Consider the following 19,816-nt stretch of genomic DNA (forward strand, 5'->3'; position numbering starts at 1 on the left):
AATATGCTGTTAGAAATGTGTAAAAAAAAGATTTAGCGCAATGTACCAAACATGGGAATCTAGAGTAGCTACATACTTGGAATTAGAATAGTATTTCCTCCGATCAAAATATAGATGAAACAGCATTTTTAATATACTACCACCATCTACTGGACACTGTAGAGAATACAGTTCAGAAATAGGTAACAGCTGAGAGAAGATATCAGCGCAGCAACTCTGGTGATCAGTATTTAAAAGTGCTGTGCTTTCCCTGCATTTCTTCCTACACCCGCCCCCATTCATCTATAAACACACACTCTCCATCTCGTGTCTCCCTGAAAATCTGAAGAAAAATTCTCATGGGAGAGCCCAGGAAAGGCATGAGAATAACACCCAAAGCTACTGTATTGTCTATGCTCCATGGAAGAACCATCAATAAGGATAAATCTGAACCTGCACTGCAGACCAAAGCCAAGTGTTCTCAAGCAGTGAGACACTGTGACTGAAATAAACCCTTGGCCTGTACTTCTGACTAAAAGTTACAGGGCAGTTTCCCAGAGCTGTTTTATCACATCTCCCTCAGCCTGGGAGTCACTGGTACATTCCAGATCCAGACCCTGTAGAATGATGATACATGGATTTTATCTTAGTAGTAAGTGCTGCTCAGTACTACATTTACTCAAATACAAGATGAGGTTTTTTTCCTCCCAAACAGCATGGGAAATAAAGCTCCGCCTCTTACATTCATATACAAGGAAATCTCATTAAATACATTGTCTATCATTAAACTGCTGCCAAAAGCAGCATGTGCTCAGCAGTGGAAACCAACTGTGAAACTGATTAAATGCAGCCAACACTGACCAAGACTGAAACATGGCCCATATTGGGCACACATACTGATGTGAACCTACCACAGAGATAGGTTAGTGCAGTCTATCTAAATAAGATATAGGGCAGTGCCCATCACATTTAGTCCTCCTCAGTACCGACTCTTCTTCAAGTCATGGAGTGTGCCAGTGAATACATTTCAACTTCCTCTTTACTTCCATAGCTAAACTGTGCTTTTCCTTCCCATTTCCAATGATTCCTGTTTCTTCACCAGCCTTAAATGTCTGGCAAACATCACCTGATCCCTTAGATTTATTTTCCCTACTATAGCAGTGGAAAGGGGACAAATTCAGGCCAACTTCCAATAATTAGATTATATACTTGGAAAAATTATAACACATTTACATTTTTTCCATATATAGAATCTAATTATGGAGGGCATCTTATAGTCCAGATCATATTTGAGTAAACATGATACTATTGCCACCGCTACTGTTTGTTCAGGCTCCCTTGCAGCCAACAGTACTGAACAAAAGCAACTTTGCATGTGTATAAAGGGCCATTGAATTCAACAGGACTATTTGCCTGAGGAAAGTAAGCTTGATGTAAAAATGTTTTCAGGATTAAGATTGAGGTTTATTGAACGAACACAAATCATTAAAATAACGAGATGATAAATAGCGTATCAGTGAATGTAGAATGAATTTACCCACACAATCTAAGGAAAAATACACAAATCATTATTTTTCTTCAAGGTGATTGTTTAACAAGTTCTAGATATTGGACTGGAACAATGCATGAGCCTTTGCCAACAAACACTGAGGCTTACCCACCCTGAAGGGCTGACCAGAGCCACAGCTTTATTCCCCCATGATGGCAGATAGCAAAACTACAGGTGCTGCAGCCTCCTAACCAATGCATCAGTAGTTGATTTCATATGCTTGGATATTGCAGGAAATAAAGGGGTATTGCCTATATGGAACAAAGCAGCCCCAACCAGGGATACCCAAGTTTGCTCTGGCACTAGAAGCAGCAGCACCCAGGCTGATAAGCAGAATCCAAGCTCTGGAACTGGTTCCAGTTCTACAGTTAGCATACCAGAGCTGCCACCATGTCACATACACGCCGTGACTCCCTGATGAAGCTTAGCTCCTCCTGGACTATCTCCCATATCATAAGGGCACATTCTGACACTTGCTATTTCTTTGCCCACAGTAGCTACAACATTAGACTGGGACAGTATTTCCAGATCTGAGTGCCTCTGATCTGTTAGGTGACCATAGCAAGTCACCTCATCTCCCCATGATTCAGATTCTTCTCATGGTAAAAATGGTGGTAATGATAGCAATCACCTGTGTTAAGCACTGAGCTCTACAGGTTTTAAAGGGCCTGTGTAAGAGCTAGGTGCTGTTATTATCAGCAGCAGCAGTAAGCTACTGAAGCTTTAGTACTGATTTAAATAGAACCAGTTTTTAAACCGTCTTTAATACCCTTCTTTGGGAATATTGTTCTGCTATTAGCTACAAATGCCTATTTAAAATTCTTTCACCTCTCCTGTTTTTATTAACAATTTTTTTCTATAATTTTCTTCTCATTTTACTAACAGCCTCTTCAGTACTACCTTCAGTTATGCTTGTAGTGCTCACATCATCGTGACACTCTCCCATGGAGTTCAATCATTTTGGCCTTTCTTCAGAAATTAAATGTGCTAGATAACTAACATAATGTTACTAATATAGCCTCCCCTCTTGTACGGAAAGGTGATGAAGTGTTGGATAACATTTGGACTGGGATGACTGAAACACCGACAGTAGAGTCACTTCATGCTAAAAAGCATGCACAAGTCTAAAACACCAAGCAATTACTATTAAGCCACAAAGATTTTTTTAAGAATAATGACCATCTGGGGGGTCATGATCATGGCCACGGATGCCAACTGAGGGTCAATATGAGTGCACAGTACCTACTGTGACATTTAGCACACTTTACTCCCTCAGAGCTTTATGCATAACAACTCTAATGGCTGGGGTGTACCTGTAAATGCCTTTGCCAAGTGGAGGGGGGAGGGATTAAAATATACTATAATACAGGTTTACTCACTTCTTAGAAATAGATTTCATAGATGTCAGTGCTGGAAGGGACCTCATGAGATCACCGGGTCCAGCCCCCTGCCCAAAGGGCAGGAAGTCAGGTGGGGTTAGATGACCCCAGCAAGGTGAGCATCCAGGCATTTCTTGAATGTGTCCAGAGTAGATGCTTATACCACTTCTGGGGGGGGTCTATTCCAGACTCTGGAGACTTGGATGGTAAAGAAGTTTTTCCTTATGTCCAGTCTAAAATGGTCTTCCAGCAGTCTGTGACCACCAGACCTTGTCTTCCCTTGGGGTGCCCTGGTGAACAGATGTTCTCCCAGTTCCTGGTGCATACCATGAATATACTTATAGGCTGCCACCAAGTACCCTCTGAACCTTCTCTTCTCCACGCTGAAGAGTCCCATGCCTCTCAGCCTCTCCAAAGGCCTGCTCTCTTGACCTCTAATCATGTGCATGGCTCTCCTCTGGACTCTCTCAAGCTTCTCCATGTCCTTTCTAAAGTACGGAGCCCAGAATTGGATGCATCCTCCTGCAAGTGGGAGGATGATTTCTTGGGTCTTGCTTGAGATGCAAGCCAGAGTTTTATTTGCTTTGCTGGCTGTGGCATCTAAATGGTGGTTCACGTTCATCTTGTGATGAATCACAACCCCAAAGTCTCTTTCAGTCGTGGTGCTAGCGACTGTAGCACTGCTGAGCCTCTAAGTATGATGTGGGTTCTTTCTTCTGAGGTGGAGCATCTTGCATGTCTCTGGGTTGAATGTCATCAGATTTTGATCCGTCCACCTTGCAAGTCTGTCCAGGTCAGCCTAAATCTCCAGCCTATCCTCTAGCATGACTGCACTTCCCCATAATTTGGTGTCATCTGCAAACTTAGCCTATCTACTTCTGACACTCAAATCCATATAATTTATTAATATATTAAAGAGTACTGGTCTAAGTACTGAACCCTGCGAGACATCACTGGTCACCATGCGCCATGTTGACTCAGTTCCATCAACTATCACTCTCTCGGTCTGACCACAGAGCCAGTTCCCCAGCCATTGGACCGTAACATTGTTGAGGCTACAGTTCCTGAATTTTACCGTAAGGACATCATGGGAGATCAAGTCATTTATTTGGCTTTTTTGAAATCCAAGTAAATGACATCAACCACTCCCCGCTTGTCCAGGTGATGCATCACCTGCTCATAGAAGGAAATGAGGTTGGTCAGGCAAGACCTAACCACAACAAAGCCACGTTGGCTATCTCGCAGAATGCTACCTTCCATTAGCCTGTTGTTGATGGATTTTTTGATCATTTTTTCCAAGATCTTTCCAGGGACTGAGGTCAAACTGACTGGCCTGTAGTTCCCTGGATCTTCCTTCCTTCCTTTCTCGAAGATAGGCACCACACTGGCTCCTTTCCAATCTTCTGGAACCTCTCCTGAATGTCACGAATTCTCAAATATCCTTGCCATTGGTTGTGCTATGATGTCAGCCAACTCTTTTAGCACTCTTGGGTGCATTCTGTCCAGGCCAGCTGACTTGTGGATGTCCAGCCTCTCAAGGTGTTCCCTCACAAGATCTTCATCAATACTTGGTATATGATTGCCCTTACCCTGGTAATCCTGCATCCTGTCAGGCAGGGTGATCCCCTTGGGCTGGTGGAAAACTGACGCAAAGTAATCGTTGAGGAGATTCGCTTTTTCCTTGGTGTCAGTTGTCAGCCTCCCCATTTGGTTCAACAGGAGTCCAATGTTGCCCTTGGTTTTTTCCCAGCTTCCCACATATCTGAAAAAGGACCCTTTATTGTCCTTGATTCCTGTAGCCAGTTTGAGTTCAATTTCAGCCTTGGCTTTTCTGGTCCACTCCCTACAGGTGCGGGCCAGTGCTGTATAATCTTCCCTAGTGGTATTTCCCAACTTCCATCCCTTATGAGCTTCTCTTTTCAGATTCAGGATGTCCATGAGTTCCCTACTGAGCCAAGAGGGTCTCCCAGCCCTACAGGCTGGAATGGACTTCCTTTGAGTTGTTAGGATCGTGTCCTTAAGGAGTAACCACTCATCACAGACTCCCCTCCCTCAAGGCCTCAACAAGGATCCCCTCAGGATCTCTCAGGGCCTTGACAACCAATCTCCTGAGCTTGTGAAAGTCAACTTTCCTAAAGTCAAGGATTTCTGCACTGCTGACTGATTTGCCAGCTTTGGGATGGATAGAGAAAGTGATCAACTCATGATCACTGTCACCTAGCTTCTCTTCAATCCTCAGGTCCCTCACTAGATCATCCCCTTTGGACAGAACCAGATCCAGCAGCACCTAACCTCTTGTTGGCCCATAGACTTCTTGAGTCAGATAGAGCTCATCAATGCAAGTGAGGAAGCTTTGCAATCAATCAGATTTGGCTGAATATTCTTCCCATGAGATGTCAGGGTGGTTGAAGTCACCTATGATGACCATGCACCAAGAGCATGCAGCCTCTGCCAGTTCGTTCCAAGTTCTAAGTGAAGGGCACATTTAATTAGATGGCTATTTTTCAGACTTATAAAATCACAGTCAAATAGGGCTAGAAAGCACCTCAAGGAGTCATCTGCTCTAGGCCTCTGCTCAAGGCACAATCTAAGACCAATTTTTTGTCTAGCCTACAGTTAAAAGCTTCCAGTTATCAAGATTACACAACCTCTCTGGACATTTGGTTCCGCTGCTTTACCACTCTCATAGTTACAAAGTTATTTCTACATCTAACCTAAATCAGGCTTATTGCAATTTAAGTCCTTTATTTCTTGTTCTAGTTGCCCAGAGAACAACTGATCACTAACAACTGATCCTTTTCATAACATCTCTTTTGGAAGACTTAGCTATCTTTTGTAAACTACCTTTCTAGGTTTCAAGTTACTGAAGACCTTGTGGTTTAGCCGAGAAAGGTTTCCTGGTATTCTTCCTATAGTATGTTTGTATCAGGATAGTATCTCTTCAATGATCAACCAACTCTCTTGAACTCCTTTCCCCTCACAGAATTTCCTCCCATAGAATCCTGTCTGCCAGATCTCTGGTATATGGAAGATTACACATTTTAGAGAAATGGTAATGGGAAACAGTATTTCTCAAAAGGTGGCTGACCTGAGTCCAGCCAGGTAACCCAGTTTGACCATTACTGAAAGTTACCATCATCCACTTGCTGTTTAGTGGTCTCCACAGGATGATCTTGATAATCTCAGGCTAGGACAGAAGTAGATAAAGTCCCAACAACATCATAACTAGCATTAATAACTGCTGGCACTAGTTGGCAACTTTGGGACAGTATCTGCAAATAAGTTAATGAACAAAAGTAATGGGGACTAAATGGGGGCTTGCTGTCCAAGTCACAGTCCTTCAGACATTTTGACAAAGCAGCATAGGTAAACTTCCCCTGTTGCTACCTATGCTATTCTTGTTCTGTTCCTAACTGGGCTCTTTCTCTAGGTATGTCCATATGGCACCTTTAGCTAGCATTAAAGTTGCCCTTTCCCATTCTTCCCCCCAAACGTGAAACTACTGAGTATTAAGAATCTACTAAACAATATTAAATATGAAAAAACTCGTATCTGTTTGAAACAAGATTCAGCATTCAAACAATTAAAAACAATTACTGTTTTGGAGGACAAGGTAAAAAGGAAATGTCCAAATAATGCTAGAGAATTTTTCTAAAAACCAAAAGCTTGTTAAATTTCTGTAGCTTTATAGCTTCAAAGGCATTTAGTATTTTGTGAAGAAATTACTAAAACAAACAAACAAACAAAGTAATCCTCTGATTTTAGACTAGTAATTGAAATTTTCTGGGGGAAAAAGGAGAAAGTACCATAATGCCCGATCCTGTGCCTTTGATAAAATGTTTGTTTTCAGTGGAAGCTAAGTGAAACTAAGCATTACCATTCTCCAAACCAATCCCTCATACTACACACCCACAACCTTACTACCACGGTGGGGGTAGCCTATTACACTATTATGTAACACACTGTAAAACTATGCAATATAATATATAAAAGTTACATTGCCCAGTCCTCATATGGTATGCTCCATGTTCCAGCAGGACAACATTTTTTCTGACAATATGGAGCTCTAGCAAGAACTTACAATTTAAACTTACTAATTTCCAGGCTGTTATTTATCAGGAGCCAAAAGAAAACAAATGATCCTATAAATAATAGAGGTCAAAATTAAAAATCATACATTTGATTTAAGTATGGCAGAAATACTAGGTCAAGTGACCAAATATCCCCAAAATATCGATCGCATTTAAGAGTAAATAACAGCATTTGGTTTGCCTATGGGACCTACCTCTAAGGGAAAAGAGATTTACAGAGATATGACTGACTGAGACTACATTTAGCAACAAAACAAACAAAACAAAATTCCTTCTTCAACAAAAGGAGCTAAAAATATCTTCAGCAATGAAGGAGTTACCATGTCTGGGATATGACTGACAGGTATTAAAATAAAGGGAAGCAAAGATTAGCTGTTTTTTATTATTATTTTAATAAATTCATAATCTATCTGCTTTACTCAGATGAGACATGAATGTGATGCACTGATCCAGTGTAATCATTTTTATGGAAGTACCCTGATTAGGGTTCTTGCTGCTATATCAGAATGAATCCCTTCTCCACCAAGCAGATAGGAGCTCAAAATTAAGGTCTGAATTTTGATTGCCCTATAAAGGAGAAAATCCACAACTGCTGGAAAGAAGGGAAAACGTATTATTTCCATGCACTTCACTCTGCTGAAAGGAATACCGACGATATGCTTGGAAAAATTTAAAGTCACGTTAGTAAATGAGTTCTTTTTATACCATTTAGAGAATGAGTATTGCAAAAACAAGCAATCCCTTCAAACAAGAAACTAAACCAAATAAAAGATCATACACTGATCAAAGCTAGAATGGCTAAGACATATAGCACATGAAATTTACCATCAAAGCAAAAATGGCCATAACTTCCCATTGTTGTCAGTAGGAGCAAAACAAAGTTGCTCTCAGGAAGAGGTAGAGAAAGTATGCCTATGATCTAAATCTTATTCAGAAAAGGCAAAGGAAGCCATTTTAAAGAGGGCAATGCATTGTGAGCTTCTTTGAAGAACTTTATTCTTTTTTCATTTTATATGAGATAGTCATTGGTTAAAACCAAAAACGACCCCAGTCTACTGTTTGCAACTTAGGCATATGAGTTCTGTTTAACTGTCTACACAGTTGATTTAGACGTGGTGCTAAGTCTCACATTATGGTGTAACCAAGACAATAACTCAACTAAGGGTGTGTTGTACCAGGATATACTACCAGATCCTCAGCTCTCCTGAAGATAGTGCCTCTAAAATGAAATGATCACAGCTATGCATAACATATATCTAAGAGGTTACTAACTAGGGTGACCATATGTCCAAGTCTGGCTCAGGACAGTCCTGGCTGGGCAGTGAAAATTAAAATGAGCATCCTGGGCTTGGGGCGTGGGTTGGGGAGATAGAGCAGCATGAGCTGTGAAATAGGAAGCCCTACCAGACAGCAAAATAGCCCCAAAACAGGTTAGCTTAATTAATGGAATGACCATTAAAAAGTGGAGATGATTGTTAACACCTGTGAGGTAAAGAATGCCAGGACATTAATGGGCCGTTGACTTCCTTGAACAGTTATACCAGAGCTGCACCACACCATCCCGTGCCCGCCTCTGCCTTCAGCTGTGCCACTGACCTGAAGGACGGGCAGTGTTCCAGACTGCACATTGTCCCATACGGTCGCCCTATTACTAACAGTTTTTTTTGTAGACATTTCAGGTATCTGTATCTCTTTTGAAAGATGTTAGTAGAATATATTTAAAATATACACCATTAAATGTAACCATGTGAACAGATTTAATTAGCAAACTAAAGTATGTTTGAGTCAACCAGCACACGCTTGTTCTGTTCAAGTAAATGTTTCATCATAAAAAATTGCTAAATGTTCTGAGCTAAAAGAGCAATTGAAATCCAAAGTGCATTCAACAATTGCTTCCTCTTTTCAATCCCAGCCTGGACACATGATGCTGACTACTCTGATTAGAAGACAGACTGCCAAAGAGAACTATTGTGCCTATTAGCCTCAATAAACCCTCCCTGCACCTTGATGCAGTTGTTTGGCTTGCATATTCCAATCACCCCATGACTTATGTGAGTAGAAGTTGTAAGTTCTGGCAGGGTTGCCCAAAATGGACAGGTCAAAGTGTGGTGACCAGATGAAAGGAAGTCAGTGGGCCTCCAGAAGTGGGCTTAAGAAGCCAACAACCGAGACTCTTAAAAAAAGTTCATTTAAAGAAATGCAATGTTAGTCATTCAGGTAAAACAGCCTACTAAACCAGGGATCGGCAAACTACAGCCCAGGAAGAGGGCTGCAAATAGGTTCCATCTGGCATGGTGAAGTCTGCTGCCCTACCAGATCTCTGCTTCCCTCTCCACAGAGGGCTTGAGGACCTGCAACAAGAGCGAGGGCAGGGAAGTGGCCACTCCAGAGAATGGAGGGTTCCAGCCAGCAACCAGGCTGCTAACCCCGAACTAGTAAAAGATGGCAAAGCTTCATTCATACTCTAAGAATAGTTTGATGGTGTAGAAACGATTGGGAGTCAGCCACAATGCCCCTTATACTCAGTAAAGCTGAATCCCATCTATGGTTTGTCAGCAAGGCTCTCTGCACCACGCAATCTATCTGTTACAAACAGGCACACATCCCTCCTAAAAATCCACTTGCTTGGTTGCAGGATCTACATAGCTGAGGAAAAGGCCAGGCTCTTGCAACAATGCTCCTGCAGCAAAGCGGTGGTTCACACCTTTTTACACACCAAGACTATGAAATGAAAGATATCCAGGGCTCCCACACACGCTCATACTAACTTTGACTATAAAAAAGGCAGAATATTTGTGATCTCCAGATGGAGAACACAGCCTAAAAGCCAAGCATATATTTTTCATTTATTCCCTCTCCTTCCTAACCTATTTAAAATCTCACTGGCAAAAAATAACTCACTCTTGTGCAAACATTTTACCAAAAAAAAAACATTTAGAAGAAGCCAAGACTTGAAGGGGGTCCAAACAAGGAGAAAATATGCAGAAGCAGACCACAAAAAATAGGCAGTCCAAAAAATATAAGCCTCTGGAGGAGGCAAGATTGCTACCTCCTACATGGCAAAAAAAACAATAAATCATCATAGATTCAAATAATTCAACTACTGGTGTGACATACAAATCTGAGAGCCCCAAATAAAGAAACTAGATCACAAACATTCATCTTTGTCATACCTTGATGAAATCTGTAAGAGAGAACCTCCATGAATGAAGGAGGACAGTTGCCTGACCAGGTATGCAAGAACAATATGAATCCAAAAGAAAAGTGTTCCAGGAGGAACAACAGGACCTAAAAAAAATAAAAAGGAAAGAAAGAAAAAAAAACCATAAGAATAATGGGCTTTTTAGTAGTACTCAAAACAGCATTCCTAGTAAGCACTGAAAGGGCCTACCATGGCTACGTGAAACATCAGACCGTGTGCAATTATAAAATTCCAAACATTTGGGGAGAACACAAGTTTCAACTGTTTCTAGAAAGACTGAAAAATAAATGAAGCTGAAAGCTGACTCTTCAATTTTTCAAGATCCCTTGGCTTGCATTCAGGAAAGACTTTACACTGATGAAGAAACTACTGTGTACTCACAAAATTAAGTCATGGGCTCATGAACAAGTTACTGCAAAATACATGAAGATGGGGATTTGTGGTGTGTCAGGTGCTCTCTAGTAACTGCCTGTATGAATGCTCCAAGCCTACAGCAGATGAGAGCAAACCTGCAGAAGTTTAGCCCTCTTTCAGTGAGGCATGACCCTGGGCACACTCTTCATCTTGCAGTGCCTCAGTTTCCCTAATTTTAAAATGTAAATAATGACACATCTCCTTTATATAGTGTTTTGCAACCTATTGATGAAAATCTTTACATAAGAACTAGATACTATTGTTATCATCAATAACAACAATACTAACAATAACACTCATAACTATAATGAAAATAATGATGATAGTAATAATTATCCCATCCTATCCAGAAAGTCTCAGAGTGGTTTACAATATTATCACCAGCACCAAGTTAGAGCAGAGCTGCAGCAAAGAAGGTTCTGAGAAATCTTTTGCAAACCACATGTGGTCCTCTCACATGCTAAAGGAGCACCAAGAGTTTATACATCACATTATCTATCTGACATTTTCATGTCATGCGGTTATGATAGCTGAAGACAGATGAAGGAAAATGTCTTTGATCTGTACTCTTTCAGCCTCCTTAGTTAGTTCCCTTTATGCATGTGAGATTCTTTCACACAGTGCCAAAGGGAACAGAACTTTAAAATGTAGAAAAATGCACCTGTAATCCAAAGCAAGAGGAAACCCAAACCAAGAGCAAGGGTAGAATGAGAAACTGCTTCTTAAAAAAATCATTATATTTTCAGTCATTAGCACTTCCTTAAAGAAAGAAATTAGTGCATCTATTATATTTTTATTATTTTTAAATGCAAGCAGTACTTACCAGAAATAGGCTGACAAAAGGAGGTAACAGGTACTTACCTGCAAAAAAGTAAAAAAAAACCCATTTAAATAAGAATGCATTAAATAAACAACAATGAAATACTGGATAAAATACTAGACAATTTTAACATCTGCGTAGAATGAAATGTAAGGCTGAAATGACAAATATTTGACAGCAAAAGCCTAACTCTAAATTGGAGGTAGGGTTACATACTGTGGTGGAGCACATAGATGATAGACATGACCTCTGCTGCTACTTATTCTTTTCATGTTAATATAAATAAACAGAAGCAAATCATTTCAAATAGTTGCGTTGCTGCTCAAGTACCAGTTTTAGAAGTAGGTACACTTGTGAATCAGAACACTAATCCCCTTCTATTATTACACAAGGTAGAAGAAAGTTGCCTGAGGTGGGACTGAGCCACTAAAGCTAAATTAATACTGATCTGGCATCACAAGCAAAGAACGATAAGTTAGGCATAGAAACACTTCTCTGACCCTTTAGAAATCTTGCAGGTTTTGTGATACAATCAAAGAAAGACAAAATAATAAAGTCTTTGGTCATTCCTTTCAGGCAGCTTAAGTCTTTGTCAAAGCAAACATGAACAAGGAAGCTCTTATTTCCATTTGGTTGGCATGACTTCATAGGACTGCAGGACATTAACAATAATTTCAAACATTAGAAGACATTCTCATCTGCTGTTTCATGTTACACAAAATAACAGTTGGTGACAATCCATGATTTACTGGTGCCATCTTGAAGTTCAACAGTAAACTTTTTCAGTTGACTACCATTTCGTGAGAAAAGTAGACCAACTGTCCAGCATAGATATTTTTTTCAAGTAAACAGGAAGAAATATGTTGCTACCTTGTCTCAGGGTACCAATTTCTCCTATGCCATTAGAAAGGGTTTCTTCTTAAGCTGACCTGTACTTTTGGTACATGCACCAAGCCTAATATCCCTGGTGGGGGATCTACTGACACAAGGTAACCTAGGAGACAGTGACTACCACTTGACTGAATTCACCATCTGGCGTAGGGTGGGAAAGGGCAGTAGGGCTGAAGTGCTAGACTTCAGAAGGGCTAACTTCAGTGTGCTCAGATTAGTTAGTGAGGCACTGAAGAACAGGAGCACTGGTGAGATGGAAGTCCAGGAAGGATGGTCGTTCCTAAAGGGAGCAGTTTTACACGCACAGATGGAGACAATCCCATTGCATGCAAAAGGGGGCAAAGGGGCCAAGAAACCCTCCTGGCTGAACAGGGAAATTCAGGAAATCCTAAGGGCAAAAAAAGAGGCATACAGGCTGTGGAAGCAGGGTACTACCAACATGGAGTACACCTACTTGGCCCACACTTCCAGGGAGGCCTACTTGGCCCACACTTCCAGGCTGTGGAAGCAGGTACTACCAACATGGAGTACACCTACTTGGCCCACACTTCCAGGGAGGCAGCAAGAAAGGCCAAAGCAGAAATGGAACTTAGGCTGGCAACAAAAATTAAAGACAACAAAAAGTCCTTCTTCAGGTATATAAGGAGCAAAAAGGCGGGGCAGGGTAGCATAGGACCCCAACAGGATTAACTAGGCCAATTAGTGACAGGTAAGGTGGACACGGCTGAGCTCTTCACTGAGTTTTTTGCCTCTGTATTCCTGAACATGGATCAGGACAAATCTCCCAATTGGATTATAGGCAGGCACAAAAGGGGAACCAGCCCACCAACTGTTAGTGCTGACTTAGTGAAGGGACACTTGGAGGGGCTGGATGTATTTAAGTCAGCAGGCCCGGATGATCTTCATCCAAGGGTGCTGAAGGAATTGGCCAGTGTCATAGCAGAGCCACTGGCACAGCTGTTTGAGCACTCTTGGTGCTCAGGTCAGGTCCCAGAGGACTGGAAAAGGGCCAGTGTGTTCCCACTTTTCAAGAAGGTGAGGAAGGAGGATCTGGGTAACTACAGATCGGTTAGTATTACCTCTATCCTCAGGAAAACCTTTGAAAAAGTTATTAAGGATCACATTTGTGGGAGTCCAGCAGGGAAAACAATGCTGAAGGGCACCCAGCATGGATTCATAGCAGGTAGATCTTGCCTGACTAACCTTGTTTCTTTTTATGACCAGGTCACAAAATGTTTAGATGAAGAAATTGAGGTAGATGTCATCTACTTGGATTTTAAGAAAGCCTTCGATATGGTATCTCATCCTATTCTCACAGATAAACTGAGCAGCTGTGACATAGATTATACAGTCAGGTGGGTGGCAAATTGGCATAGGGGTCGCACCCAGAGAGTGGTGGTGGATGGGTCAGTACCAACCTAGAAAGATGTGGGCAGTGGAGTCCCACAGGGCTTGGTTCTTGGACCAGTGCTGTTCACTGTCTTCATCAGTGACTTGGATGAGGGTGTGGAAAGCACTCTGTCCAAATTCGCAGATGGTACCAAATTATGGGATAAAATTAACACACTGGAAGGTAGGGAATGAATCCAGGCAGATCTGGACAGGCTGGAAAAGTGGGCGGAACAGAATAGGATGCAGTTCAACAAGGACAAGTGCAAGGTGCTGCACCTAGGGAGAAGGAACCACCAGCACACTTACAGGCTGGGGGGATGACCTTCTCATTAGCACTGCAGTGGAAAAGGATCTTAGAGTCATTGTTGACACCAAGATGAACATGATTTGTCAACGTGATGCAGCAATCAGTAAAGCTAACCACACTGCATCATGCATTAGCAGGTGCATGACAAACAGGTACAAGGAGGTGATACTTCTCCCTCTATGCAGCATTGGTCAGGCTGCGGTTGGAATACTGAGTCCAGTTTTGCACGCCACACTCTGAGAGGGATGTGGACAACCTCGAGAGGGTTCAGAGGACGACCACTTGTATGGTTAGGAGCCTGCAGGCAAAGCCCTATGAGGAGAGATTGAGGGCCCTGGATCTCTTCAGCCTCCACAAGAGAGGGCTGAGAGGCGATCTTGTGGCTGCCTACAAATTCATCGGGGGGGAAATGGGGGGAAAGCAACATGGAATAGGAGATGCTCTGTTTACCAGGGCACCCCTTGGAGTAACTAGGAACAATGGCCACAAACAGAGAGCAGATTTAGGTTAGACATCAGAAAGAACTTCTTTACGGTAAGGGTGGCCAGAATCTGGAATGGGCTTCCAAGGGAGGCGGTGTTCTCCCCCTACCTTGGGGGTCTTTAAGAGGAGGCTAGATATGTACCTGACTGGGGTCGTCTAACACCAGCGCTCTTTCCTGCCCAGGGAAGGGTGTTGGATTCAGTGATCTGCTGAGGTCCCTTCCAACCCGAATATCTATGAATCTTTTAAACATCCTCCTGAATATCATTGTTCCTCAAAAAGCAATATAAGGCATCTTTAGCACTCCTCTTAGATGTTTCATTTTCTAAATCACCTCCATACGTATGCTTGGACATCTTTCTCTGATACTATAGGGTTGACCATTCTGGTGCCTTTGAACACCTTGTCCCATCTAGGACAGATAGCAACCCTTAAACTGAGTTTAGCATTTGGGAATATGCTGTTCTAACCACTCACCACTCTGTGCTAACAGCTTAATCATTTTCTAAAGGAGTTGTGCTAAAACTCTGGCAAACTGTCAATATTTCAACCTAGATCAGACAGGTTATTTTTTAACTGGATTCATATAGGCAATATGTAGCTCTTAAATTTGCTCCATTACCCTTTTGTCAAATTCTCTAGAGTGTATGTTTATGCACTAAATCTCTCCCAGGTAAGCACTCTGTTTGCAAATCATACATTTATAACTGAAAAAAATGTCTATTCTAGGATAAGGAAGCATCTGACATGGCTCTTTCAGCAATAATTTATGGTCACTTTCGGCTAACACTTGTCTCCCATAAATAAGTATATGAAACATTATACCCATGGTCAAAGCACAAAGATTTGACTACCTCTATTAGACCAACATAGACATTTGGTTTTGTTAGCACTGATGCAGCACAAACCACTGGTTTTCAGTTTTTAACATACTGTTATAAGAGAACTGTGCCAATTTCGTCACTGGAGGCAGCTGTGGACAACTTACATTTGTGTTTACTGAAATAACAACTCAGTACAAGGATTTCCATAATTAACTCCTTCTACTTCCCAAACTCTTAATTAAGATTAGCTTCCTATATCCATTGGACATCTTTCCACAACAGTCTTCTCAGATTACTTCTTTATCTGTTGGGACAGATGCACATGAATGAGGCCCTTATTGTGACCCATCTATCCATCTTGCTAGATTAACTTCTCTCCCTGCTAAAGTCTGCCTGGGCATCTACAATTTTGAAAAGAGGGGTGCAGATGGTTTGGTACATCACTGCATATAACAAAACAAATATTTTTCTCCAGCTAAAAAGAAACTAGAAGCTTTAATGATTCAGCAGGAGCCTAGTGCTACATTATTCAGTACAAGATCAAAGCAAAAGTAAATCCAACTTTATTGGAATGCACACTGATTTCTTAGTCTACATTTAGCTTAAAAATGGAGGAAAAGTAGGCAAAAGGTATGATTTCATCAATCCTGTAGTTATTACAGTTAAATGTACATCTCTTATTCAGATTCATAAAATAAATTCTAGTCTTCTTATGTGTCTTCACACCACAGCCCACCCTAGAAGGGTAAGGGGCCCAGGGCAAATCAGCCTGTGCAGGGCCCCCTTAACACTGTGTGGGACCATGGTACCCCCACCTGGGGAGAGGGGTGTCTTTGTGCTTCTTCCACAGCGTGGGGTGAGCCACCAGCTCTAGCCAGGCCCCACAGGAGCTAAAAACAGTCTACAGGGCTGTGAAACAGAAAACATTACCAGGAATGGCTAACAGACAGCAAGACTGCAAGAAAAAAAGATAGTTTGAATAGCAGAACATCGAGACCATTAACAAAGAAAGAGGGTCATTAACACCTGTGAAGTGAAGAGAGTTTAGCAGGAATCTGGTAGATTCAACTAACTCACTCAGTGTTGCCTGAACAGAAAGGCCACTGCTTCTCCCATGCAGTTGGTTTTCAAATCTGGGTACAGCAGGAATCAAAGCGGGGTACAGCTGCACCACTGAACACCCCCTGGATCCACCTTCGAAAGTCTGCCACTTTTTCTTTTCATTCCATCCAGGAAGAGCACGCACCAACTGCTGAAACTTCCTTAGCCTGAAAGGGTTTTTGAACCCAAAAGCTTGCTTAATAACTATTCTCCAACTATTTGGGTTGGTCTAATAAAAGATATCAAATTCACCAAAGGAACCTTGTCTGCTTATGTCCTTAGACCAACACGGCTACAACCTACACCCCTGCCATTTTTATAGCATTTTTGTTTGTTTAACATGAGCAAAGTAATTCTGGATCCTTCCTATCATAGAAAAAAGTCTCTGGTCATGCTGTTCTACCATTTGCTCTGCAAATCAAAACACATCCTTGATGTAATCCTTATCAATCCTAGCATTCCTGATTCCTCTCTCTTTTCTAGTGTAACACTGTAGGTGCTAAATATACCAGTACAGGAAAGTATCTCCCAAAAGGAATTCTGAATGTGCATAAACATGTAGACTGACTTTAAGGGAAGCCTCCCCAAATTTGCTGATGCATCCAGTCTCAAAAAATATTATGTATCCTCAATCTTTCTCCCTTTTCAAGTAGTATTAATCATTCCTTTTTTTCAATTTTTTTTTTTTTACATATTTAATTCTTCTGGATCTACATATAAGCAAATAATTTTTTCCCCTCCCATGTTGACCATTGAGCCTACTTGCTCTGTTGGTTCTCCAGCTAATAAAAATCTTCCATTCAGCTCTTCTTTCAGCCTCTGCCCTAAAGTGAAGGGAATTTTTGTAGGCATTGTCACAACCCAAGGGTGTGATTTTGTGTGTGTGCACTTCAGCACTGCTAAATTATTTCCCGCCATGAGAAGCTTTCTTTGCAGGGTGCATTTCTCAGTTGCAAAGAGAAAACCCCGGTGCAAAGGAGTTCCCGCCATTCGCATGCAAATTTGTGTCCCACTATTGGCCAGTTCTAAATTATTCCCACGTGGCGGCTAGCAATTGGCTTGCTAGCCGTATACGAGGCTTGAGCGGTTTCCGCCCAAGTTGGAGGACTCCACAACCATCAGGAGGAGGAGAACTTCACGTCTCATGAAGATCTCTAAGCGCTGTGGAGCCTAACGGACCCAGCGTGTACCTTAAGAAGGCTATAGGGGTCTGATCAACCTCTGGCCTCTCCCCGTCGCCGAACGATCCCTCGACGAACCCCTTCCCTGCGCGCAAGTTCCACGGAGCCTAGCAAACTTCGTGTGAGTGTATCCAGAACTCTGTCCGGGTTCGAGTCCTGCAGGTTTATCTTCCCGTCGCCGAAAACCCATTGCGATGTACCCTCGTGTCTTGCATCTTCACGTCGCCGAAAACCCCTTGCGACGTACTCTCGTGCCCTGCAGGTTCAAGTTTTGTTTTGTTTCCTGTCTGTAACTGCAACTCAAGCAAGTTTTCCTGCCTGCACTGCAACCATCTACGGTGTAAGTAAAATAATCTTTAATCAACCGCTACGCGTCCGTGCCTAATTCTAGTCCGCCGGCCTGCATTCCCCGACCCGCATGCCAGGGCTGCTGGCCACAGCCCTCCACGCGCCCCCGAGGGCCTCGGACCGCTCCCGGCCCACACATGGCGACGAGGATGGGGAAGGCACACTGGAGCTAGAATTAGTTAAGAACTGCCCTTGGTGCAGTGGAAAACGCCAAGTAGAAAACTTTATGGAACTGGAGGCGCATATCGCTTATCACCAGGCGGGCGGAACGGGTGAGAGGTTTATCAGCGGACGCCTTTCGCTGAAGGGAGAAGAGGGAGCTTCCGAAGACGGAGCCCCAAGAGAGAGGGAAGTGTATCTGCACCCCGCGGCATTCAGGTGTATAATGAGTGATGAGCGGGTCCTGTTCAGGCCCCTCGACACTGTGTCCATCGCCAGAGTCAACCCGGCGGGCACAGTAAACCCGACCCTCACCCAGGAGTGTGCCCGTTGCCTAAGATGTGCTCGGGAGAGTGAAGAACCGGTGCCGATTGACTGGTTCGCCCCCTTTATGCTGGTGTCTAGATTAAGGGGTCGCGAGCTTCCACCCGAGCTCCGCGAAGATCTGGAGACGGAGGAACGCACCGCGGATGAGAGGGTGGCCCCACAATATGACAAGGGGGGAGTGCTAACTGCAACTTTTCGCACTGTAACTGATCTAATGCAAAAGAATTTAAGTTTGAAAGCCCAGCTGCGTATGGCCGTTCAAGCGATCAAAGAAGCGGCTGCGAAAGAGAATCCTGAAACGCCATGACAAGATGGCGCCGAGCAAGAGGGAGACCGCGTGGAAGAACCAGAAGAGAAGGGTGGAGCTTTGGAGGAACCCGCGAGAGTTCGGCCAGCGACCCCGCCCACCGACGCAGCGTCACTTCCGGCGACCCCGCCCACCGACGCAGCGTCGCTTCCGGAGACCCGCCCACCGACGCAGCGTCGCTTCATGCCGATGGAAGGGAGAATCAAGCGGAAGAGTGCATCCTTCCCTCCTGCCTGAAGTAATAACTGCAGCAATGACTCCCGCAGCAGTAGTTCAGCCTGTAACAACAACTAACCGAATTGCTACTGCCTACTATGCTCACACCAGAACTGAACTACAGGATTTGTGCAGAGAATCAAGAATCCAACCTGAAGAAACTCTAGCTGTATGGTTGGGACGTTTGGTCGTGGAACTTGGATCCGACCTGCTAAACCAGGAAGAAGCAAGCTTCTTGGTCAGACAAGCTTTGTGGAGTAGAGGACATGTCACTGACATCGACATGGTGGCGTTTAATGTTCACTGGCCTATTCCACTGCCAGCGCTTGTTGCAGGACTGATCGGTCAGAAAGCCCATGCATGGCATGACGGACGGCCAGAACATACCGGCGCAGAACAACTTATGCTAGCGATCATCGGAGTCTCGTACTGTGCCTGGAACCCCAGAGCACGTGCGCTGGGACTGACATCACTCCAGCGAATAAGACCATGGCCTCACCGTCATCTACGAGATCCTGGAACCGTTCCAGTAACCATTCACAGCATAGATAGTTGTCTTGAGGTTTATGGGCAAAAGAACATAGTCGTCCTCCGAATTCTGCTTAACCCAATGGTGAACCAACCTGTGAGTAACCTACTTCCGTCAGTTGTCACGACTGCGTATCCTGATGGAGCCAAGATTATCCAGTGATCGGGAACGTCGACACCCGACTGAGGCTCAAGGTGCAAGACACCGCAAATCCGATCTTCCATCATTGCCACAGAGAACACCAGAGGAGCGATACATGTTTGGATTTCTCCTACAGCGTTCTGGACTCAATAAGCGGCAACTTCGGATTTTAGGGG

The 19,816-nt window shown here is 43.1% G+C and overlaps 1 protein-coding gene across 4 annotated transcripts in view; it reads right to left on the bottom strand.

The window, feature by feature from the left end:
• Nucleotides 1-19,816, bottom strand: part of SMYD3 (SET and MYND domain containing 3) — a 764,262-nt gene that overhangs the window by 351,070 nt on the left and 393,376 nt on the right. The window contains exons 6-7 of one of the 4 annotated variants that reach the window (XM_059716131.1): nucleotides 11,438-11,475; nucleotides 10,172-10,286 (exon numbers count right to left, since the gene is read on the bottom strand). The exons of the other annotated variants lie outside the window; for them this stretch is intronic. Coding sequence (XP_059572114.1) covers nucleotides 10,172-10,286; nucleotides 11,438-11,475 — 153 coding nt within the window. The remainder of the gene's footprint in view (nucleotides 1-10,171; nucleotides 10,287-11,437; nucleotides 11,476-19,816) is intronic. 4 annotated transcript variants of the gene reach the window in all.

This window comes from Alligator mississippiensis, chromosome 1 (assembly GCF_030867095.1).
Source record: "Alligator mississippiensis isolate rAllMis1 chromosome 1, rAllMis1, whole genome shotgun sequence".
Taxonomy (NCBI): Eukaryota; Metazoa; Chordata; order Crocodylia; family Alligatoridae; genus Alligator; species Alligator mississippiensis.